The following is a 25,744-nucleotide window of genomic DNA, read 5'->3' on the forward strand; positions in this document are numbered from 1 at the left end:
AATGTTGCTGCACATTGCTGTGCAATGTGCAGCAACATTACTTGACTTTTTACTATTTTTAAAGCAATGACTTTTTACTATTTTTAAAGCAATGTTTCTGTAGTTTAAAAAAAAAAAAAAACTTAATTTTATGTTTGAAATTTTGAGAAAGAATAGCCTCTCTATATGTGCTCATTTTAATTTATAATTAAAAAATTATGTTCCATAATCAATAAGTGTAAAGTGACTTTAATATTATAAAAAATAGTACCTTGTGTTTCTGGCTCCATATTATCTTTATAAAATGCTTAATTTCAGATAGTCAACTGTTTAAATTTTTCACAAACATATTTAGGAACATTTTTGCCCTGTTTTAGGACAGTTTCATCTTCTTAACATACTGAAGTTGCTGTTCCAACTGAATTCAAACATTGTTTATGTATCTTCATTTTCATTTTATGAAGTTTGAAAATGATACATTTTCAAACTTTATGTCATTTTGACAGATTGAACAATAATTCCAACTATACACTTTTGTTCTAATTTTTTAATAAAATCAACCCCTATGCATGTGTAGTATTAGTATCACTTTCCAGTTCAACTAAGCTTGTAAATTGCAGCATATAGAGCCCTACTGAAAAGAGCAGTTACTAGTCAACCTACAGTTGGCACAGAAAATAAGAAATCAAGGAGAAAGTGACAGAAGTTAAAAAGCTGGGAGTTTAAGTGATTGGATTAAGCAAAGGGTGTAACAAACATTTTTATATAGGATCCACTTACATAGCAGTGAATCTCAGGGTCAAATAACATTTCAAATGTATTGCCCAATACCCCACAAACAGCAATTTTAATGCAATGGGCCTTAGAAAAAGAAATAAATGTATGTTGGAAACAAGCTGTAGTATTTAGAAGCTGGTATGATGATAAGAATTCTGGAGCAGTGCTTCATTTTTATCTTAAAAAAGCATGTAATCATCATTAATGAACATGACTTGAAAAACTGGACACTATATGAATGGGAGTGCTAGACACAAGATATTGGGAGGATATAGTTAAATGATTGGAAGAATGAAGAAGGAAGTGTGATATAAGTGAGGAAATTAACACTTAGTTGAACTGGAAAGTGATACTAATACTACACATGCATAGGGGTTGATTTTATTAAAAAATTAGATCAAAAGTGTATAGTTGGAATTATTGTTCAATCTGTCAAAAATGATATAAAGTTTGAAAATATATCATTTTCAAACTTCATAAAATGAAAATGAAGACACATAAACAATGTTCGAATTCAATTGGAACAGCAACTTCAGTATGTTAAGAAGCTGAAACTGTCCTAAAACAGGGCAAAAATGTTCTTGAAAATGTTTGTGAAAAATTTAAACAGTTGGCTATCTGAAATTAAGCATTTTATAAAGATACAAAAATTAGATTGATTGTAATATCAGAAATTTACAGACATTGATATGTTGATAATTTTTTTATAGATAGATAAATATTAATACTTTACTAATTTATTCAATATTTTATATGAAGGACTTTCTATTCAGATTTTTGAGTACATTGCTATAAGCTTGGGTTTCAACTTATTCTTTATGTACTTTATTGTGTTTATTTCTTTATGCACTAATCATTTACTATTGCATTCTTTATTGAATATGCAGGTAATAAATCATAAATGTTCATTCCTCTAATTTGATTATATCATATCAACCATGTTTCAGATGCAAGTGATTTTACATGAAACTCTATTTTTTAAATCTGCTCTAGTAGCATTTCAAAAATAAATTAATTAATTTGTTAGAAGCAGTTTTATTTAACAAAATGCAATATATGCTATGAAATATAAATACGAATTTATTTGTGTTTAATGAGAATAATGCTTGTAGTATAGTATTGATAACTTTAAGAATATATTCAAAAGTTCAATTTTATGGTGTCATTTAGGTAACACAAAAATAACAGTTTTAAAAGCTATTTTAGAAAATGTATTCACAAGTGAAGGGAATTCTAGAACAACGGTGGGCAGCCCGCGGGCCAGCTACGGCCCGCGAAGAGTTTCTATCCGGCCCGCAAGATGTTTAGAAGAAATTATAAATAAATATTTTTCGATGTAATTCGTCTAGTTTAAATTGAATATTATTTTCTGAAGTGTTGTGGCAGCAATGACAGGAAAAAATAAGGGAGTCATTTCCTTATTCAAACAAAAAATGGGAGAACAGAATTTTCCTAAATTATTTATATCTCATCGCATCATCCATCAAGAAAATCTATGTGCAAAAGCTATGCAATTAGAAAATGTAATGTCTGTCGTATCCAACTACATAGTGCTGTTTTTATTGTGTTTAAAGTCACTTAGATTTTACAAATAGGTGAGCCGTTCACAGCCCGGCACACGCATTTGTAAAATCTAAGTGACTCATACAACATGGAATTCATATAAAACAGAATAATCAACAGTGTTATGGGGGGGTCGACTGTAGTAGTTAATTTCTTTTTATTTATTTATTTATTTCATATTTGCAGACTAAAAATTTACAGGTCACAAGGTGTCAATTAACTACTATGGTCCGCGGAAAAAACGTAAAATTTATTCTGGCCCATGTTATAAAAAAGGTTGCCCACCCTTGTTCTAGAACATATAATGTATTCACTTGTGCAATGAAATTTTTTTTTAATGTAATGAATATATAAAGTAAACAATAAAAAATGTAAAATAAAAATTATTTTAAAAGTAAGATAGTGAGAAAATACAGAATTTAACACTAACACACTAAAAATGTCAGGAAAGTGTAGGAATATGTTAAGATTTTGTAGTGAATTAGCCAATGGTCTGGAGGACAAAAAATAATGATTTATATTTAAATGATTTAATAGAATGTATAAATAATTCCAGTTATGAATGTATTTATGTTGATGGTATTAATGTCAAAATACTTACATATGCAGATGATATTGTTTTGATTGCTGATTCAGTTAGATGTTTACTGGGACTAATTAATATTTTAGATAATTACTTATTAGAAAATCATTTTAAATTAAGTTTTTTAAAATTTAAAGTTGTTGTTTTTTCTAAATGGGAGTAAATGTTCGAAATATTATAGATGGTGGTTTAGAAATGAAGTAATTCAAATAGTTTCACAGTATAAATATTTTGAAGTTATATTTAAATGTAATGGAAAATATTATAATCATATTCAGATTAGTATAAAGGAACACCTTTATCAAAACTGATAAGGTAATACAGATGTATAGATCTGTCAAATTATGTAATATGAGTGATTATTTGAGGATTTTAATGCAGCTGTTACTTCCTCTCTGTTATATGTGTCTGAGGTTTGGGATTTTCAATCAGAATCTTTTGATATTGTGTTAGCTACATTTATTAAAAACTGTATGGCTTGTCTTGCACTTTAAGTTAATGAACATTCCTTAAGATTCAGATATTACCTTTATCTTTGGTTGTCCTAAATCGGTGTTTGAACTGGCTTTTAGAATGATGGATTTGGTTGCAAAACAGTTATTCATGTTTCTTAACTGTTAAGTTCTTAAGAGGTGTTTATATTATGCTTTGAATAATAGTAATTTTATGTAGTCTAAATATTTTTGGAGTAATTGTGTTAATAATAATATTAATTTTGATGAATTATTAAATAATTTTAATAGTTGTTATTTATTAAAATTAAATTATTTTGATTGTTATATTTTAGATTTGAATAAGTGTATTAGTTTGAGTTCTTATAATACTTGGTATAAATATTTAAATTGTTTTTAGATAGATATGTTTACAACAATAATACTGTATTACTGTTTAATGCAAGTTAGATGTTATTTTCTAAATTTTTTGCATAATTATTGCAGAGATACACCGTTCAGATGATCGATGTTTGGATTTTTATCATGTGATAGCTAAGTTTGTGACTATTTTCTCAAAACTTTGTGAATGTGCTTTTGGTAATTCTTTTATTTCCTTTAAACAATTTATGGAATTTATTGGTAATTCTTACTATTATGAATTATTTTTAGATAAATTCTGTTGTAATATTTTGTTGTTTTTTGTTTCTTACCTATTACTTGGACAGTTTGGCTTACATTTTGGGTTTGTTTCATATTCTTGATTACTTGGTTTTCTCATAGGTGGTGTTGCTTCATTACTTTATAAGTGTGTTTTGTGCTTACAGATTTCAGGAGACTATCTGTTGGATTAACACAATATTCATTTTTTCTGCTTTTTTAGGTGGGTGTTATCTTTTTTTGTTGGCTAGTTCTTCCATGAATTTGATTATTTGATTCCATTTACTAATTATGGTTTGTTATGCAATATTGCAGTGAATTTGTTTTTGTAATAGTTTTTTTTTTTGTATTCCCCATATCATGGGTAAAACCACTCTGATAAATAAATAAATAATCAGTTATCTAATTTAATACTTACCATTTAATTAAAATTCACACAAAGAAAATACACAAAGTTTCTGTAGTTTGTCCATTTTCACATTGCAGGAACAGTTCTACTTGGCAAAGTTGATCTTCTTTTATAGGCTTTCACCACCTCAATACAATAAAATTGTAAAAAATCTCGTGAAAATTATTATAATTTCAAATAATTCTTTAAAGTTATAACCATTGTGTATAATTTGAAAGCTTTGGATTTCTAGGCTTTTTGCTAATTCAAGTGAGAAAATTGTAACCAAAATAATAAAGTAACTATATCCTGCATGACTACTTTCCCTTGTGAATTGCTGACAATAATTTGTACAAAGAATTATATTGTGAGAATTCCCTGTAAGATCAGTTGTGGTTGAAAACTTTTTTGCTAAAATTTTGAGTGTCTGAAATAAAATGTCCAGTCAGGAGACTAACAGGGATTCAGTTCAAAAATAAAAATGTTGAAAAATTGAGAGGGAGAAAAATGTTAGGGAATCCTCGTAGTGTGACTTACAGCTTAAAATAGAATTAACATCTAAACAATTTCACTGCCGTTGAAGATACCAACATATTACTTACTTTTACATGCAGAATTTATGTTAAAATAATGGATTATATCAAATAAATTTATTCTATTGGATGTCATTTAAAACTATGTTAAAATCTGATGATTATGATATAGCTGACAACTTGCTGAGAGGTGAGTGATGTTGAATGTTGAGTATTAGGTATGGGATATTATTTTGTCACTAAATTGAGTCTACAGCAAAATAAGAATTAATTAAAACTTGGACAATGAATTTGTTTAAAAATTTAGTTAAAGATACACAAAAGTCTTTAGATAAAAAGTCAACTTTGCCAAAGAAAATTGTGTTCCTGTGACATAAGAATGAATGAATTGTAAAAACTTGTGTATATTTAAATGAATTTATTGTCCAGGTTTTAATTAATCAAGAATTTTTGAAACCATAACTATTGTTGGAGGGAGTTTTACAGTTTCTGGAATATTGTGGCAGGGAGAGCCTACATAAAAAGTTTGACTTTGCCAAAGAAATTTGTTATTCTTGTGATGTGAGAATGGATGAATTGTAAAGACTTTTGTGTATCTTTAAGTGAATTTTATGTAAACTTTTAAAATAAGAGTGCCATATTTCAGAGATATAACTAGCAGCGTGATAATCTGTAGATAATTTCCTATGAATAATCTGAAACACAGATATGTTTTAAAACCAGTTTGAAAGCAAGTGTGGTTTACACAATGCTGTAAATTATTTCTTAATTTTAAATTGCAAGTATAAGCTCACCCAACAGCTTTTCCTTTGTCTAAACTTACTAAGAGCTTTAAAAATTGTGAAAAATCCTTTGTGCTGCACATATTAATCTTCTATCAGAATTTTTCTGGAAACTACCAAAAATGCATATACAAATATATATGTCTCATCTTCAGTTCTCTCTTGTTTTGTACAGCAACATTTTAACTAATGATCTCCCACTTAACTGTTCACTTGGAAAGCTGAAAAATTTTTGGTAATTTATCCCTTTCTATATGATCACTCTCAGAAACTATGTAGAGGTCAATTGTCAATCTTAGCATTTGTTAAATTCTCTATAGTGAATAACAGCTAAGTGGCTGACTCTTGAACAAAGTCATTAGATACTGTACATAGATCCTACAACAGTGATAACAACAATAACGGTTTCAGTGGTAAAGTTACACCTATAGCATTGCCATTGAAAACTCATCTTGTCTCCAGATATCTCTTTAAACATCAGATATACTACAGATATTATTCATGTTAAAATACTTTTCTATTTAATTTTTTGGAGTTTATTGTAGCATTTATTATTATTATGGTTTTTATGGATTGTATCCTACTCAGTTAATATTCATGTCTAGTACTATGCTAAACCAAGGTCAAGACATAGCTACAGAAAAACTTATGCAAATATCATATAACTACAGTATTGTTGAGAGTATTGTTGAGAGTATGTCTCTGTGTTTGAGAATTCCCTAATTATGTGGCATGAGTTTAGTATGGCTGCTTTCTAATTTAAGGCCTAATGCAGGGGTGGCCAAACTTTGTTATGATAGGAGCCATGTATGGTATATTAGAAATATATGAGAGCAACATTCTCTATTAGAACAGTTATATATATATATATGAGTTGCAGTTTGGCCACCATGGGACTAATGTTTTAAGACTTTTGTGTAATATATGTGATATGACATGTGACTCTTGTGCAAGAAAGGACTACTGGCATTATATGTACAGTACCTTATCCATTCTCTACAGATGCTGTATTTCTTGGGTGAATTCTGGGCATTTGCTAAATTTTTCAGTTGTTATTCTGTATATTATTGGTGTTATAGCTATGTCTATGATATATGTGATTTCTTGTTTTGTTTGTCAATGAATGTGATTATCTAGTCTTTTATATTGACTTGTTTTTGTCTGACTATGACTCAGTTACTGTATATTTTGTGTGTGTTATTTTCTATGATCATCTGAGGCATATACTTGTATTTATAGTATGGTTTGTGGGTGTGTATAGTAATTTGTATGTGTTTAAGCTTTTGATGTATTATGTTTGCTATTTGTTTTGTTGATGTGAGTAACCTGTTTGTGCTAAAAGCTCACAACCTGATGTGATGTGATGTGTTGTATAGTTTCATATATGATGTGGCATTTCCTACAAATTTTGTCTGTAAGTGGTGTCTTTTAAGATATGCTTTCTGTAATTTTTTTGTATTTCTGAGCTGGTCTTATATGGCAATCATGAACCTGTCCATCTTTCTGAAGAGGCATCTATGAATCATTTCATCAGTTTGATGCAGTTTTGACAACATGATCCTGGTTGAGATTATTTGAATTCCTACTATGGCTCTCCATTTGAGTTTGAGACTGCTTGATGATGTTCCTGCATTTGTGTACTGTGTTAAATCCAGGTCAGTTTTGTATTGGTTTAATAGTATATTATTTTAGTCTGCAAGAGTTACAGCTTTGTGTAATTTTGATGTTTTTGTTTTCTACAGTTCTACAGAAAAACTCTTGCAGTGTAGTGTTTGCTGTGTGTTAATGTTTTTTGTATTTTTTTGTTCTAGTTTTGTTTGTGTGCTATGTATAATTCCAAATGAATATGTGAGTCCTGGGATGATATATGTGTTGATTGCTTTAAATGTATACTTTGCATTCAACTGTGTTGTTAGTATTGAGTTTTATCTGCTGTTGTATTCTTTTGTTAGTCTGTTTCATTTGTGACATGTTCTGAGAGTTTGGCCTGCTGTAATCCAAAATATTTGTAGACTTTCCTCATCAATGGATTCAATGACATCTCCATTTCTGAGTACAAAATTGCCTTTCTTTGAGATTCCTTTTTTCTATTGAAGTGTTCTGTATTTGCTTAGGCCAAAATCCATTTGAATGTTGGTAATATGTGTGCAACTTATAACAGGCAATTTTGGCTGTGCTTGTATGGATGCTTAGAATTTTGTATTGTTTATGTACTATACATGAGATCAGAGGCGTAGCTAAGGTAGGGCAAGTAAGGCACGTGCCCCGGGTTCCTTTCAAAGGGGGCACGCAAAATTGCCAATTATTAAATTTAAAAATCAAAATAAACCAATTCATATCAAACAATCTCGTCCACGACTCACATGCTTCACAAATGAGCAAGAGGGAATGAGTGGTGTGCGCAGGCGGTGCACTAGCTCGTTCAAATTTGACACTTCTCGTGCAGTTGTTTATTTTGTTTACATGTGATTTGTGATTCTGATTTAAATACTCCCAAGCGAGCGAGCGTTATTGAAGCTACTTGATTTGTTATCTATTTGTTAGTGTGTGGCTTGTTGAGCCTTGTTTTTTTTCTCTCTTCTTTTTCTCTTTCTTCCACCATTTTCCCTTCATAAATTTTACTTTGGGCTTCTGTTGACCTCACCGTAATTGGTTGACCCAATGGCCCGATGGGTCACTAGAGAATAAGGAGTGACACTTAATTGGTCAAAGGAGACTGGCGCGAGAGGAAAGGTGAAAAATCGTCATTCGAGAAGAAGAGCTGGGAAGGAGAATACAGATATCAAGGAATACGGAAAGAAGATCCACTAGTGTAGCGAGGGGGCAAGGGGGCCTATTATGCCCCATGCATAATAGACCCACTTGCAGAGGGGTGCCAATATAGTGTCGTGCCCCAGGCACCGGTTATATTTGCTATGCCATTGCATGAGATAATATGTATTGTGTTGTGTTTGGCATTATTTCTGTATTTAGTATCATTTAATCTATTAGAGTGAGTTTAAAGTCAGTCAAAATCACAGTGGACTTAATAAATCTCTTGTAAAATGTCTAGCCTAATATGTATTTTGTTTGTTTTGATATGTGTTGTGAAATCTGAGGTATATAGCATTGTTTTCTAAAAATGTAATGAGTGTTGGATGTATATTGTTTAGGTGTAGTATATGTAATAACCATAAGTGAACAATGCTGTCCAAATGCCTTCCTGTAATATGTATATGTCCCTTGCAGGTTTCTATGTTGTTTCTGTGCTTGTTATAGAATGACTGAATCTATGAATCCCTTGTGGTTTATGATAGCCTTTTTGTTGCTCTGTGAAAATGTGTATTTATGTGATGCAAAAAGTGAGTATTGCATTTGTATTGTGTAGGATATAGGGAGGCATGTGATTGGTGTATATTGTATAGGGTCTTTGATGTTGTCATTTTGGATTTTGTATATGTGATGCTCTGTGTAAGAAATTTTGACATAATTTGTGGATTGTTGATTGTGAATGTAAAATGTTTGGCTAATTCCTGGTGCAAGATGTTTTTGTACCAGAAATTATAAATGTTATCTGTACTAGTTATCCTCTAAAGCTGAGTATCCACATGAGAGTGATTTTGGTACATGATTTGAATGCTGTGCATGCACAACCTAGAAAAAATGAGCATCAGAATTATATGGTTAGGCATGAATTAGATGCTTGAGCTGGATGAACTTTTTCCTTGTATGAATCAATAATGAGTGAATGTCATTATATAGTTTGACATCATTTTCTACAATATAGCTAGATGAATGAATGTAGCAATTGAGAATTTAATAGAAATTTGTAAGTTTTCTGAAAGTTTTGGTAGAAAGGATTGAAAGTATAAAGATGGAAAATGACAATAATAATAATAATAATAATAATAATTTCAATATTTTGTTTTGTTTTTCTTTTTTCCACAAAGAACAGGCATATTGCTAAGATTGCATTGTCATCATCCAACTTTAATTTATTCTACTTTTTATGCTAGATAGTAAACGAATGAAGCATAGTGAATATCAGCAGTGCAAATTGTATGATAGTCACATGATTGTATGCTGGCTTGGCAGGTAAAATCACTCATATGGGATATCCAGCTTAAATGTGTGTTCTTTGCACTGCAGTTTGAATGCTGTGTGTGTTTATTTCAACACACTTCATGATTGGTGTATTCTGCACATTTTCTTCTTCCTCTTTGATCCAGCTTGCCTCATTTTTGTGCATGATTGGTTTGGACCAAAGAGCAGACTGATTGTCTGTTCTTTAGTCTAATCATCTGAGAGTTATTTTTGTTGTTATGCTGTTGTCCTGACTGTTTTCATAGCATACAGGTTTTGTGTTGTTTCAGTTTTTGTGACTTGGCAGCTAGTTTTATTTGAAAGTATCAATGTATTCTTCTACATGTGTATTGTGCTATTGGTGCTGTGTGTGTGTGTTTTAATTTTCTTAATCTTTCATTTTGGGAGTTTTGTATTTTTATATTCTATCAGCCTGCCTTTATTTGTGTTTCCAGTCTTCTTTGTCAAACAGACTTATGATTTGTCTGTTTTGAGTGTATGTCTGTCTATGACAGTGGTGTGCCATGATGTTTGATGATAGTGAAGCTGTGTTTCTGTAAGAAGCCGACTTCCAGGGACAATCAGTTATTGCGCGTGATGGTCTAGGGTCCATTCGTATTCGTTTCTTCGATAAGCCAGTAAAAACCATAGACTTCTAAATGTATTTTTCATATCACAGTTATATTCTGAATCGCTAGCCACAATTCAGAATGTAATTGTGTAGATTTATAACTTACCCAACCAATAAGAATTCACTGTCAACTATACAGAACTATCATATTTTTATGATAGTTCTGTATAGTTAATCATAAATCATAACTATACAGAACTATCATAAAAATATGATAGTTCTGTATAGTTATGATTTATGATAATTCTGTATAAAATTTTAAAAAGTTAAAAAAAAATTCATTAAAATATTTGATATTTTTATTCTGCTTTCCCATCTTATATTACTTACGGATTCAAGGGCTACAATTAAAAATAAAATAATAAAAACATACTTGGTAAAATGTGTGATGGATATACAATTATACATACCTGGTACAAAATATTCAATTGTATGAATATACTTTTAAAGAAAATTATAATTAAATATAGCTTTGTAAAGAAATGTAGATAAAAATAACAAAATATTATTATTTTTTTAAATCTTAAAACAATCCACCTAGTCAAATAGCGTCCTGGCTACCAGTGGCTAATGGAAGGAATCAGAGTCGGTTGCAGAGCGTGCATACAGGTGGACTGCCAAATCCCGAGGGTGCCGATACTGGTCAATGTCAAATGCCTTTTTTGTTGCATCACTAGTATATCTCAAAGGATGCGACAAGTTGTTGTATATTTTAAACGTTTCTCACCATAGCTGTAAAAATCTAAATATATTAAACTTAATAGATTGTTCGTCGTTTTTTTTTCTAATTAATTCGTTTTAGGACCATAGAAATTTCCAAAATTTACAACTTTTCGGTCACTCTCGTTGAACTGGAAAAATTTCTGTCTTTATTATGTCTAATATTACGAAGAAATCAATCCCACTGTACTTGACTAGAGATTGGTTCAGTTAAGCTTTTATTTAAGTAAAATTTTGGCTCTCATCAGGCATCAGGATTTTATTTATGTCCCCAATTCTCTAATTGCCTAATTATTTAACTATTACTTAAGTAGAAATAAGTCGAAATCAGTTACTTTGTACATGAATATTTGTAATCTCGGGAAAAAAGTGGAAAGACAAAGTCTTATGACAATGGATACATAAATCATAAATTTAAGGAAAATAAATTCTAGAGCTTTTTCTGTACCCCGTGCATCTCTCTCATTCATTAAATTTAGTTGTAAATGATGCTGCCAAAGTAACAGTTAATTTTTTAACATTGTACAAGAATTGTACATGTTTTTTTCTACATCCCCTTAAAGATGGGACATACTAAATTGTAATATCACTGGTTTAACATTGAAATCTATAAGTGATATAAGATGGGAGAGCGGAATAAAAATATCATATTTTAATGGATTTTTTTAAAACTCCTGTCAACTATACAGAACTATCATAAAAACATACCAGTAAATTCTTATCGGTTGGGTTAAGTTATAAATCTACTCATGATTCACATAATCAGGCGAGGGCAGCCAAATATCTAGCAGGCAGGCGGCTAACAGCCCAGAACCGGTTCGGGATAGAATCATTGGAAGCATTATACGTTTGTAGTTTCCACCAGCTAAACCAGGTGAGGTTGGTGCTTTGTAAAGTGCATGTGCGAATGAATATAATCTAGCTGTTTGGAAGCTGACAATACAGTGCTTCCATTCTGCCACTAACATTCGAATATACAATAGCGATCTTATTGTTTTTTTTTCACATGTAATATAGAAATTTGTAATAAGATACATAATGCAGTTATAATAAAATATTAATTTTAATTATATGAAAATAATCGCACAGTATGTATTTATTTTTTAGAAAATATAAGGGAAGCAGTGCTTCCACCGCTTCCAATGACTGCACGCCACTGGTCTATGATTATATTTTAAGATTATGGTTTGTAACTAGTTTATTCTGTGTAGTTACTATAATGTATGAAAATGTTAATTGTGATTGAAAGTATTTTGGTAATATTTGTGTACTTAGGTAGTACAGTAGAGCCTCGAAAACTCGGCCTAATGTGGACCGAAGGGTGGACGAGTTTGTGAAAATGCCGGGTTATCGGGAATGGGGTTAAAAAATATGAGTGTTTTCTCAGAAAATACTGTACTGTAGTTGTATGTATTGTTTACTTGAGAATACAACAGAGAATAAACTGACCAAATACCCTTAAACAAAGGAAAAGTACATACATGAAAATGAAAATTAATGAATACACTGTGTACAGTAATTTACCTGATAAGACAGACCTCAGAAAAATACTTTATGAGGCATAAAGCTGTCTTTATCATGAAAATTAATTAACTAAGGATTTTTTTGCCCTGCCAGGGGGTGGCCGAGTTATCCGGAGTGCCGAGTTTTCGAGGCTCTACTGTATAGACTTTTCCATACTCATTTTGATGTATGTATGTATTTTGAATATTTGTAGGCCTTGTATGGATCTAATTCAGTGTATTTAGTGTGTTAATTAATTCTGTGTCTATAGTTTCACTAGTTGTAATTATTGTTCATTTTTATTAGTGCATGTTATGTTGCCTACATTTTTGTTAGTAATTGTTGAGATATTTTCAGTGAGTATGTGATCTCATTGACAAATTAAGAGTTTTCATTGTTGAAAAAGTACTGCATTACTGCTTCTTAATACATACACTTTGATTTATTTTCCTACATAATCAATATTTCTTTGAAGAAATTTTTCCCATTATTCTGAAAGTCTGAATACACCTCTGCAGAAAAACTCTGATCCCACCATCCAAAGACTTTGGGAACATTCCAGTATGCATCAAACAGCATATCAGTGAACTATGATGTATTAAAATGTGTTTTGATATTCACCAACAAGTTCATTGGTGCAGTGACTTATGCACATTTCACTCATTGGGCTGTAAATATGGTGAGTTCTGTTGAAATATGGCTGCCTCCTAGGTTATATTATTAACACTATTTTTACTACTCAACTGTATTAACTCAAAGTTATTTTGATAAAATAAGTCTGCAAATGCTTTCTCATCTAGTTTAGTTGCCAGATTTTCCAGTTAAAGCTTATTAACTCTTTACGCTCTAAAAATTATTTCTTTCCAAATATGTAAAAATTAAATTGTTTCTACTTCTCAGGCTACAAGAGGAATTCAAATAGAAAAACCAGTCAATATAACTTTCCCATTGGATGATTTTGTCTTGAATGGATTATGCAGATTTTGGCTGATGTTTAAAGAATTAAACCATTCACTGGTGCATTGGTTGTGGCTGAGACAGATGCATATTGGAATGAACCCACAGATTCACAGCTTGCTGGATTGTCTCTCTGTTCTTATAGTGTTGGTCTTGCATCTGGTCCTTCACAAATTCTAAAAGATGGTAATTGGAGGGTGCCAGATTCAGATTATGGAAGAGCTTTCCATAAAATTCCATTTCTTTCAAGGCGAGAAGCCAAGTGGGATGAGCATTATTATGCTGCAGGATTGTTTCCACAATGTTTATTGTACACATCTCTGTATGCACACTGATAATACTTTGTATGAAGTCTAAGAAAAATTTTGGAACATTATTCATTTTCTAAATCAAAGAGCATAGCTTTTACAGGATTACTCTCCAGATAAATTGCAATTTTCTGTAATGCAATAGTTAGAATATTATAGTAAAGGTAATAATACAATAATAACTTGTCTATTGTCTTGTAGTTTCATTATAAACCACTTGATGTACAAATTCTCTCTCTTGTAATATTATTTTTAATTCTCCTTTAAATTATTTAAATTTTATAAAATATTAATGTTGTTAGGACAACAGAGAAGTATTTTATTATTATCATTTTTTAAATCTTCAGGTTGTGGAAAATCTAAGAGACTGGCTAAACGTCAAGCTGCCCATAACATGCTAGAAAAATTAAAAACAATGATTACAGATAATGCAGATCAGCCAGCAGAAGAGGTAATATCTTAGAAGCAAATAGAAATTATTGCAGTATGCTTGGTATTAATTACCTTATATGAATTGATTTTAGTCAAAGCAGAATGGCATATCGTATCCTGATGTAACAGAAATATATAATTTGAAAGAAAAAAAAACTACAACCTCCCTTTCGTCGAACTATGCTCAAGAATTATCTACTTTTTTGAAAGATTTGAAATTAAATACAAAAGAAACGCTTATAAGTTTGCAGTCAACAAATCTCAATGGAAATAGCTTAGATTTTGTTCGCATGCTTGAAATGATCTCCGAAGAGCAAGACTTCCCAATTAAATATACCATAGTTAGTGATCTTAGTATTAGTGGTAAGTTCATATTGTCACTATATACACCCATTGACAAAATAAAGTTATGCACCAAGAAGGGGGCATTAGGATTGAATGAAACTTTATTATTGCAATTGTAATGGCCATGGTAATAGTGATTACAATATTAAAGCAAAGGGACAATATCCTGTTAAAAAATGAAAATCTTTAGTACCTTGTAGACTCTCTTCTTGTCTGGATATGTGCAACAATATGGTCAGGCATAAGCTTGCAACAGATTTGCTCATAAATGTTGCAACTGCTGTTCCAGATCTTCACACTTGCAGATTGCCAAAGCTAGGGTCCCATAAATACTCGATGGATGACATAGCTGGAGACTGGCCAGGCTAAGAAATTGTGGCAACATGGAGACATTCGTGAGAAATCCTAGTTGTGTGACCAAGCTTTTATCTTGCTGGAAATGACTGTTTTCTGCCCTTCTGATAGGCAACATGAGGGTGACTGATTTTCTGAACATACCACTGTCCATCAATGTCCCTCACACCACTACTAGTAGTGATCAATTGTCATAGGTGATGGCTCCCAGATTAGCATACCAGCAGTGGGCCACTGAATAGTTAAAGTAGGGTTGAAATGCTCACCAGTGGTCCTCCACACATTTACACAGTAGTTGTTTGTTCCCAAACAGAATATGGATTCATTGCTAAAGACAGTGTGCTGCCAGTTCATAGCAGTTTGTGCTTCTCTGTCATGGGATCACTGCAAATGAACCTGACAATGTTGGGTGATAATGTGTAATGGTCACTGTGCATACGAATTCCCCTGCCAATGGTATGTGAAAAGACAGGGTTCTGTATTGAGGCTTTTACCTGTTTCTGGATGATAGACAAAGATGCTACTGCAGCTGTTCATGCTTGTTTCATGATCGGGTGATTATCTCCTGGTGCCTGCCATACATGTGTGATCTGATATATTCATTTCCCTGAATACCTTCTCACAATTGGGTTAGAACAAATCAGATGGTGGGCAATTTGGCAAACCAGTTGTCCTGCTTCCCTCAGTTTAGTGATGCAACCTTTGTCAAATTCTGTTAGTCATGCAACACAGTCTTTGACTGCATTACAAAGGCATGCTTGGCATTGAAGACCTCAATGTACACACTGAAAATTCTAAACATAGCCTCTGCAAGTCTTTTTATAGGATACTGGGATAACAATTTTAAGGCACTCTGGCAATATTACCTGGCATGCAATTGGACCACAAATGTAATCATTCACATACTTGTGTGAGACAGAATTGCCTGATTACTGCAAAACTCTGCCTACAACTGTCTGGGTACATAACTTTTTTGTCAAAGAGTGTAGTTGAAGAGTTTGGGGTATATCTGTGATTTATCATATTTTCATGTATTTGAATGCTACTATTTACAATAATTGCAATAGTGTTACAAAACTATTTATATAATGCATTAATTAACATTTTATAACATTTCCTATTTAGGAAAATTTCAATGCTTGGTAGAATTGTCTTCCCATCCTGTTGCAGTATGTTTTGGAACAGGAATCTCCAAAGATGAAGCTAAACAAAATGCTGCCAATAATGCTTTGCATTATTTAAAGATAGTAACCAAAAAATGACCAATGGTATTTCCACAGTGCTAGTTGGCACATGAGTAATTAAATTCCTCAAAAGGTGAGAATGAAATAAATTGATTATTTTGCCATTTTAAAATAATGAATAACATACTTTAATTTAAATTTTCAGCTGAAAGTTGAGATGCCAGTTTTATCGCGGGCGTATGTTTCGAGTCCGATTGGCCATTCCTGATTCTGTGCTCTCCTGTTAGAAAACTGCTTCCGTTTTCAGATTTGTTTTTAATTTAATGTTTGATCATTGTCAAAATTAAGAATGTGGAAATGAAGACCGAATCATATCTGCATTCGATTATAACGTGTGACAATACTAGAAACATTCTTCTTTTATGTTAAAAATTTTGTAAACTGGGAGTATGTATTAATATGTCATCCTCCAGAGTAATGCTTAGACAACTGCAACTTTTATATTTTTATTCTCAGACAAACTGAGATGTATTTTATTAGGAAATCAAAATTTTGATTAAAAATGTTGGCAATTTAATTAATAAAATCATCTCAACTCTAATGGAGTGATGGTAATTTTCAAATACAATACATGTCTCATGTATACTTAAGACTTTTTGGAGAGCAAAGTAAAGGCATTACAGTTAGATTACCAAACTGAAAAAAAAGAAGTGAGTTTTCATTAAATTGCAAAATACAGAAATTATTATTTACTATAATATTACGCTATTACCAAAATATATGTTTTGATGCCTCCCCTTTTAGATATAAATTATTAACTTTTTCATTAATTGTAAAGTGTAAAATAAATAACACAATACAAGTAAAGCCTTTAATAAAATGCCTTAATTTCATATAAATTTTATGCTTTCTCCTTATGGGATTTGATATTTTTAATGAAAATGCATAATCTTTATATAATTAAATCAATCAATCTAATATTTTGGAAATTTTTAACAGCCCATTGTTGTCATTTAATATAAAATGTAGGAGATCCTAAAGACATTAATGCATTTCTAGTGACATATAAATGTATTATTTGCCATCCTTTATCTCCAAAAATCTGCATTATTTCAATATAAAAGTTTGAATTTAACTTTTCCATAACTTATTTAAAATTGTCATATACAAATTTCAGTTGTAAAGTTTGTTGGTTGGTCTGTAAAAAAATATATGTGTGTGTGTGTGTGTGTGTGTAAATTCTAAGTCTGCAATTGTGATGAGAAATTTCAAAATGTTAATGTTTTAATTTATGAAAGCCACTATGCACACATATGTACTATCAATAAAAATAGTGTGTACATACATAATTGCTTCTGCCAATTAAACATATGTACATTCAATTATTATTTTTAGCCTGAATATGAATGTAACATTATAGAATGTAATCATAATGCTTGTTTAAGAATTATAGATCAAGTAAGAATAATCTTACTAAATGTATAAAAACAAATTTGAAATAAATGGCAGTGCATGTGGATGGCTACCTGAATGATTGCCATTTGTTTCAACTTTTTAAGGGTCAAAAATGGACATTATGCTTATTTTGTAAAACTGAAAAAATAAAACTGTTTAATTACAGATTGATTAGATTCCCATATTGGTGTTTCTATAATTGCCACACTTCCGTATCTTTCAATGGAAGTGGGGGTTGTGCACAGAGGCAGGAATGGCCAATGCACCTAGGATACAATGCATCTGTTACAAAGAGCATTAATTTACATCATTGCAGAATTTTCTGTAGAATTTTTCTGCATTTATCACATGTGGATTGGCATTAAAATCCATTATAATTGAAGATAAGCAAGAAAAAACAATTGTGGTACAAATTTGCTTATTATCCGTATAAGCGATAGAAAGACAGAGTTCTAATATTAGGTAATTAGAATCTCTTCAAATGTTTGTTTTTGTTTTTTTTTTTTTATTGATAAATGCACATTAATGAAAATAAATAAATATAAAAGGAAATTTACAAATATTTTCTTAAATCTTTTATCAATGTAATAATAATTTTCACTTGTGGTGTATAATGTTTTAGCACAAATCTTGTGACAAATAAAATCATGTTAGAATGTTTTTATTGTCTCTTCATTCTGTCTATTTAAACATTTCATATAAATATATTAAAATTTTATATGTAGACAGACTGATGCCAGAATATAATTTGTTTTGTAGACAATTTTTTCTATCTGAAATATAAAGAAACCATAATGAGAATAGAATAGTTTATTTACTGATATGATAAACATAATTTTTTTTCCTTTATTAAGCTTCCACATATATTCAATATCAAAATTTCTGATGATTTATCACGATATGAAATCTTGGTTTATCCCTCTACCCAACACATAATTCGATACAATATAAATCATATTTCACAATATGAGTGCATTTATATAATCATCATAAAATAAACTTGGCACTTTGTTTTTATCAAATTTTTTTTGTATATTAGAAAAAAACCTTGTTATTTTTTAGATATAATTTACATTAAAAAAATTGAAGCGTGTCTCAACGTTAAATTTAAATTTATACCGAGGGAGTTGCTACAAATTATTTAACAGTCGTCGCCACACGCACAAAAGGCATAAAAAGTTTTAGGATCAGATCCTGTTGATGCCAAGTCGACGAGCGAGACAGGAATTAATTTTCAATTACAAATTTTGTAGCCGCAAATTACGGGAATTATAATTATATAAACTTCGCCGTAATCTCTACTGCTCCAGACTCCATAATACTCACTCGACGTCATTCCTTAATGCAGCGCATTGGCAAATTTCATAGATTGTACTTTTTTTTATTCATATTTTACGTAACAATATTTTAATGATTCTAAACTTTTAGATAATTCAATTTTGAAATCGAAACTGTACCATCACAGTCAAAACTGTAATTGGTTTTGCATCTTTGACATACAGCAGCAAAAATGTTAATATTCTAATATAATATATATAATTTCTACAATTTTCATTTTCATATTTTCTAGATATGATTATTTTGAATTTACTTCAGAAAATAAACATTTATAAATCATAAAACATCACCTTTAAAATTTGTAGTTCTGGTCAATAAAATATTTAAAAACAAGGCATTGTGTCAAATCATAGACACGTCAAAATTTATGTGGAGCATTTCATTATATTACTTGGCATATAAAACAATAAAAATTTTCTGTTACAATCCTTGAAAAATGAATGTATTAAATATTTCGTCAAATGAATAGAGCGGCAATTGACCAGATTTCAAACTGAGGTAGGTTTAAATTTTTTTTTTTTTATCATTCTTTTGATAATGAAATCTTTATTTTTTAACCTCTCGGAGATTACAAATAGATCATTATGATTATGCATTGTTCACGTTAAAATTAAACATTAATAAACTTGAAAAACATACAAATAAACTTCACGACAAGAAATTATAACAGGTAATGTATATACAAATGCATATACAACAAAAGAATAAAATATGATAAAAAGATAAATGTACAAGATGTTACACTAAAATTTCTACATACAAAAATTCCAACAATTTTTACTTTTCGCTTTTTCACTTTTTTTGTAATTTTTCTTTTTTTACAAAATTCCCATTTGTGTTATTGTTTAGGAATGAAGTTTGTGAAATTGCACCAGGAAAAAAAAGCAAAGTGCAAATCTTTAACAGATCACATCTATGTGTTTTTGATGGAATTTCAAAAACATAATTGGAATCAGACAAAAAATATATATATATATTTAAAAAAAAATATAGACAAAAAATATTTCACTGCATCTAGTTTGATTTAAGCCACAATCGAAACGGAAATCTTCAAACATTGCATAGTTACACAGTTTAAGCGTTTCGAAAGAAAATATTTGTGGAATTATCAGACAACACAAAACAAAGTCAACCATAATTAAGCAACTAGTAAAGAGTATCTCCCTGCTCGGTGCGGCGATGTGACACGGGAAAGGACAAAAGTCTGACGTTTCGTTTGCTGTAGATGCTAGGCATCGTAACAGTTCACTTTTTAAACAGGTTAGGCACAGTACCCATTGTCGGCTCGGAGCAAGCCTTGGAATTCTGTGCGTTGTGGAATGGAAGCTTTATATTCATGGCTTATTGGCCTTATAAATATTCTGTTTCTTCCGTTACAGGAAGGATGCAAAAACATTTATGTGGTATAGAAACTATTTACAATCTGACACGTAATCTCTTCATATGCAAGCCACTTATTTTTGGCTTGTAAAATAGTACTTGTACAGTTTATTATTTTTTTTTGGCCCTGCCAAGATAAGGCATAATGGCACTAAGAAATATTGGAATGACGACTGTATTTGGTGACTTACCGATGTGATTTTTTTAAATTTAACGTAATCGTCCTTAATGCATTTTATTCTAGATAAATGGAGATGCAATGTTGTATTGTACTTGTCGATTTTGTTCATCCGCATTTTTATCAAATCCAGAAAAAGAAAAATAAATTTCCTTTGCTATGTGAATACTTGTGAAATTGTAATGATGATTTTTACTATTTTTTTCTTTTTTTGTAGTATTTTCTGGAAAATATATTTTGAGCTTCCTTGTTTTGAAATTTCAATGAGCATATTAAATAAATTTTAATATATACTCTCCCCTTAATATATATATATATCTTATGTATATTTATAGTATCTATGTGTATGNTAGATTATTCCTTTACGACAGGGTTTCTAAATTAAAAGGATCCATAAATATTTTGAAAGTATAGACTTCAGAGTATCAATGAACTTGAATAAGAGGAAAATTATATTTTTTTCCAAAGAAATTGAATTATTTATTTAAATGAATATAGACAATTAACTATAGCAATATTACCAATACTTGACTTTGTATCCAATAGAAATCTCAAATACTTTTATATAACATAATAGTTATGTATTACTGCATCACATATTTATCCTTTTTTTTAATATTTTGATAACCATATTTTAATATAATTAGTTTCATTTGTATTCTTACTTATTTGATTTTATATATTTATAAATATTATTCTGAGAAGATATCTATGGGCTTCATCATACTACAAAAGGGATGTATGGCACAGAAAGGAGCTTTAGAATAAATTGAACATTTTTCAATAAATTCGAGAGTACTTAGTTATTAATATGGTGTAATTGATTTATATTTATTAATATATAATATATATCGTGTATAAAACATTTAACATTAATGCCGATAGGTTGTCGTAATAGTCCACTGTCACTATATCTAACCCAAAAACACACTAGAAAGCAACTTCGTAAAAAAGAATCACAGATATTATAAAACAATGCATTCCAAACTGATCTTGACAAATACTCAAATAACATTATACCGAAGTTATACACTAGATGACATTATATTTAAGTAAATCAAAAAAATATATATGTGTGTGTGTATATATATATATATAAAACTTGTCACCAGGCTTTACCAATTAATTAATTAATTTATATATATATATATATATATATGTTAATTATTTGTATTAATATCAACTTTTCTACAGAAACATACCCATGGTATTTTTATCATTTAACATTTTTACTGGCACAAATGACAATTTTTGGTATGTTTTGGTAGCACTGACCTGAGAATTTCTCATACTTAGAAAAATTTGAATACTATTTGCTGAAACTTATTTTTTTTCTTAAATAGATGTGTCNAAAAAAATATATATGTGTGTGTGTATATATATATATATTATGTAGTAGTGAAATAAAGCTCAATTTAAAAATTACTATCAGCAAGAATACAAGTCATTCTATTGGTATCCAACTCTAAATGCATTTACATAGATATGTATTGTTAAACTAGACAATAGCAGAATAGTCACTGAAGTCTTTCATTCTGATCATTAGAAAACGAATGAGACGACGACATGGGTTTGACCGTACTGTCTTGTGGAGAAGTCTTTAAGAGTGGATAGAAAGCCGAGCTCTGACTCGGCTGCAGTACAAATTTCATACTCGGTTTCAGGGAGACGCTACTTGGCCTTTCTTTGGATGAAGATCTGAAACAAAAACAGTCATTAGAACATGTGGAACTTTTAAAACTTATCAATTTCAAAATTTGGTAATGCTATTATTTAATATAATTTGAAAATGTTTATAATCATAGAGTTTCAGTATATTAAAGCATTTATAAGAATATTCAAGTAATTATAATCAATATATTAGTGTAATAAATAAAAAACTAATAAACAGATTTTTTTGTATCATGATTTTTGATTTCTTATATTTCTGAACACATTGGTTTGAGACTTGCTTTAATAATAAATGGCTGCCAGATATTATCATCAGCCATTATCTTGCAGGCCAGCCAGTGTACAGGAGCATGTGCTGACTACAACCACTTGATTGCAATCAACAGATCAGTCATGAAAATATTTTCAATTGATTGCCACAGTATTTGCTATTCATAATTTTCTCACACTTTACGTTTTTATCAAATTCAAAAATCCTATTACATTACTTTTAATATCAAGTCGTGAATACTTCCTTATACTGTTTGTACAGTAGTAGATCACAGATGGTACAGTAAATAAACTTACATTATATAGTAACTTTGTTTTTGACTAACAGTAGATTGCGACTAGTTTTAATAGATTAGTCCCTCATTATATTGCCTTTGTTGGGAGACACAAAAAGCATGATTATCTGGTGGCACAATATAACCAAGTACTAAAAATTCTCAGCTTATACTAAATAGATTATACATGCTATGGAATCTCTATCTATTCTTTCATGAGCAAGTGCTTCTGATATAAAATAATCTTAGTTTTGCAAAACTGGATTTTATTTGTGGTTATATCTAGTTATGTGCTGGATTGTTAAAAATGTATATCTGCGGATACAGATACGGTGCGTGTGACCTTGGACCAATAGTTGATGCTTTGCATTAGTAACGTCACGTATTTTGACTTGCACTGCATGTGTTTTTGTTTATAGTTTAGTGTGAAACGGAATAGCATATATTACGTTTGTATTTTTGGAGAGTGTTGAGTTAAATTAAAATAAAAACAATGTCGACAAAAAAGTTTAGCAGTGTAATATGGAAATATTTTACAATAGTAAATGATTTTTGCATGATAAAATTTTTGCAATATGATAAAACTGATAAAGATGATAAAATTTTTGCAATATGAATGTGCCAAATATGTGATTTTAAGAAATTAAAAGTGATTTGAATTGAAGTTATTAGTATTTCATTGTAACCTATCTTTAAAATTTCATATAAGTAATGAAATTCATTAAGATAAAAGATCCATTAAAGATCCGCTAAAAAGTAACGGATATGGATACAGATATCCGGCACATCACTAGTTATATTGTATTAAATGATGTTTACATAAACAGATATCACAAACACCCATTTAGCATTATTTTATTTAAGAATGACATTTAAAGACAAATTCTGTCTATATAAAAATAAAATATCAGTTGTGATTTTATTATACAGTACTATATTTCAGAATAAATCGCTTATTTTAAAAATTCATGTAATTTATATTTTTCAATAAAAATTATAAATATGGTAATTGAAAATTTTGAAAATAAATATTGAACATATAATAGAACATCAAAACTTATAAAATTACAGAGTAAAAATTCTCTAAAAAAGCAAAGTTACTACTGTATAAAAATTTTAGAACTTTCTGCTCAGAAAGAAAGTTCCTTAGCATTACTCAGTGTGAATTTGAAATTTCACACCTTTATGTGAATTGATAGTATTGCATCAATTCACATAAAGGTGTGAAATTTTGAATTCACAGAACTTGTAAATGAGGAGACTGTACTTAAAACCAATAAATAAACAACTTTTAATATCAAAAGGAAACAAATGATAATTGATCTGTCCAGCTGTTTTGCATATTTAGATCTTGNATAACATTACTCAATGTTAACATATAGTTTTGTCCATAATTTTTAATTACAACAGTAAACATCTTATAACAAATCATAGTAAACTGAAAAGTACTGTTTCACCTGCAGATGTAGTTTCAAGGACAATGTTAGGAATAAAATACTGTATTTTGTTGGAAAGAAAAAAAATTCAATGGGAATTGATATTTTAAAATTTATTGACTTGAGTGCTTTTAAAATTTGGAGAACAAAAAAAAAGTGCAATATAACAATGAGCTACTGTTATGTTCAAATTTTATTTAAATATAAAAAATCTTGTTCAATCTCAGTCTAAATCAGCCTGAAGAGGATAGTAGTAAACTAACGAAAGTACTTGCAACTTTGAATGAAACATGGATTTTAACACCACAAGATAGAGTACCTTTTTAGCATTAGAAAAATGAACTTCACACTAAATGTTTAATTTTCTTGGTCATAATTTATTTTGTGTGGTGGTGTTTTCTATGACTTATGATCATCCAAGGTATGTAATAGTTTGTATTTGTGTGCAAGCTTTTGTGTACATTTACTTATGCAGACATAACTAAATAGTCTATGTTAAAAGCTTTCAAGCTGATGTGATGTGTTGTATACAACCCCTGGTCAAAAGTATGGATTGTTGTTCACTTTGCAGTATGTCATTCAATTCAGCTTAAAGTTTCAAAACAGCAGACATTAAATAATTGATTCTTTTTAACAAAACTTATCAGTCATGTTCAAATGACAACAGAATAGAGGTGAAAGCAATTATATAAAAACTTTAAGAAACAGTACATTCAACACTTGAGCAACTTTAGACAAAAATACAGAATATAGTGATTAGAGACATAAGTATGGAATAAAGTAAATTGATACTGCATGAGACCACCTTTGGCCTTTATTACTGCTTTAATACATCTTGGTATTGAAGCTATTAACTTTTCATGTAGGTCTGCAAGTATTTCTGCCCAGCTGGTTCAAATAGCATTCTTCAATTCAGACAATGAAGCCAGTTTTTCAAAACATTCCATAAATCCTCTATTGGATTTAAATCTGGGCTGTTTGGTGGCCAATCTAAATGTGAAATGTTCTTGTTAATGAACCATTGGTGTACTATTTTAGCATGGTGGGAAGATGCATTATCATTTGATAGATAAAGTCAGAGTCACCAAAGGGTTCCTTCTACTGTTTTTAGCACAAAATTGTTTTTCAAGTAAACCTCTGCATTCACTGTAGTGTTGACAATTTCCAAATGTCCAGGTCCTGCTGCAGTTATGGCATGCCAAACCATAACTACATTTGGAAATTTTGTTTTTGAAAGAAGGCATTCTGATAGAAACTTTTCATTGGATTTACTCCAAACTTTGCTACCATTGTTATCTTCATATCCCATGCAAATATGTCACTTGTTGACGAACATAACTTGTTTCCAATGCATCAAATCCCAATTCTAGTACATTTATGCCCACTGCAGATGTAGTTTTTTATGCTTCTCAGTCAGATATGGTTTCTACTTTGCTTTTCTTGATATGCAGCCATGTTCATTTAACCTTGTGAGAATTGTTTTTCAGATACATCTGTACCAGCTTTTTTCCATTCAGCATTTATCTCTTTGGATGACTTAAATCTTCCT

At 30.2% G+C, this 25,744-nt stretch overlaps 2 protein-coding genes across 6 annotated transcripts in view; one reads left to right on the forward strand and one right to left on the reverse strand.

Moving 5' to 3' along the window:
* LOC111618414 (RISC-loading complex subunit tarbp2-like) overlaps window positions 1–22,216 on the forward strand; it is a 52,218-nt gene extending 30,002 nt beyond the window's left edge. For 4 of the 5 annotated variants that reach the window (XM_023359951.1, XM_023359948.1, XM_023359952.1 and 1 more), the window contains 4 exons: window positions 14,225–14,328; window positions 14,402–14,672; window positions 16,134–16,325; window positions 16,398–18,887. In XM_023359951.1, the coding sequence (XP_023215719.1) occupies window positions 14,225–14,328; window positions 14,402–14,672; window positions 16,134–16,270 (512 nt within the window). In that variant the 3' untranslated portion in view covers window positions 16,271–16,325; window positions 16,398–18,887. Of the gene's footprint in view, window positions 1–14,224; window positions 14,329–14,401; window positions 14,673–16,133; window positions 16,326–16,397; window positions 18,888–22,089 lie in introns of those variants that run through there. The other variant, XM_023359949.1, reaches the window with a different exon arrangement.
* LOC111618413 (protein FAM117B-like) overlaps window positions 21,908–25,744 on the reverse strand; it is a 133,392-nt gene continuing 129,555 nt past the window's right edge. The window contains exon 8 of the mRNA XM_023359947.1: window positions 21,908–22,241. Coding sequence (XP_023215715.1) covers window positions 22,061–22,241 — 181 coding nt within the window. The 3' untranslated portion in view covers window positions 21,908–22,060. The remainder of the gene's footprint in view (window positions 22,242–25,744) is intronic.

Source organism: Centruroides sculpturatus, unplaced genomic scaffold, assembly GCF_000671375.1.
Source record: "Centruroides sculpturatus isolate CEXI.00-Female unplaced genomic scaffold, Cexi_2.0 scaffold10, whole genome shotgun sequence".
NCBI classification, from domain to species: Eukaryota; Metazoa; Arthropoda; class Arachnida; order Scorpiones; family Buthidae; genus Centruroides; species Centruroides sculpturatus.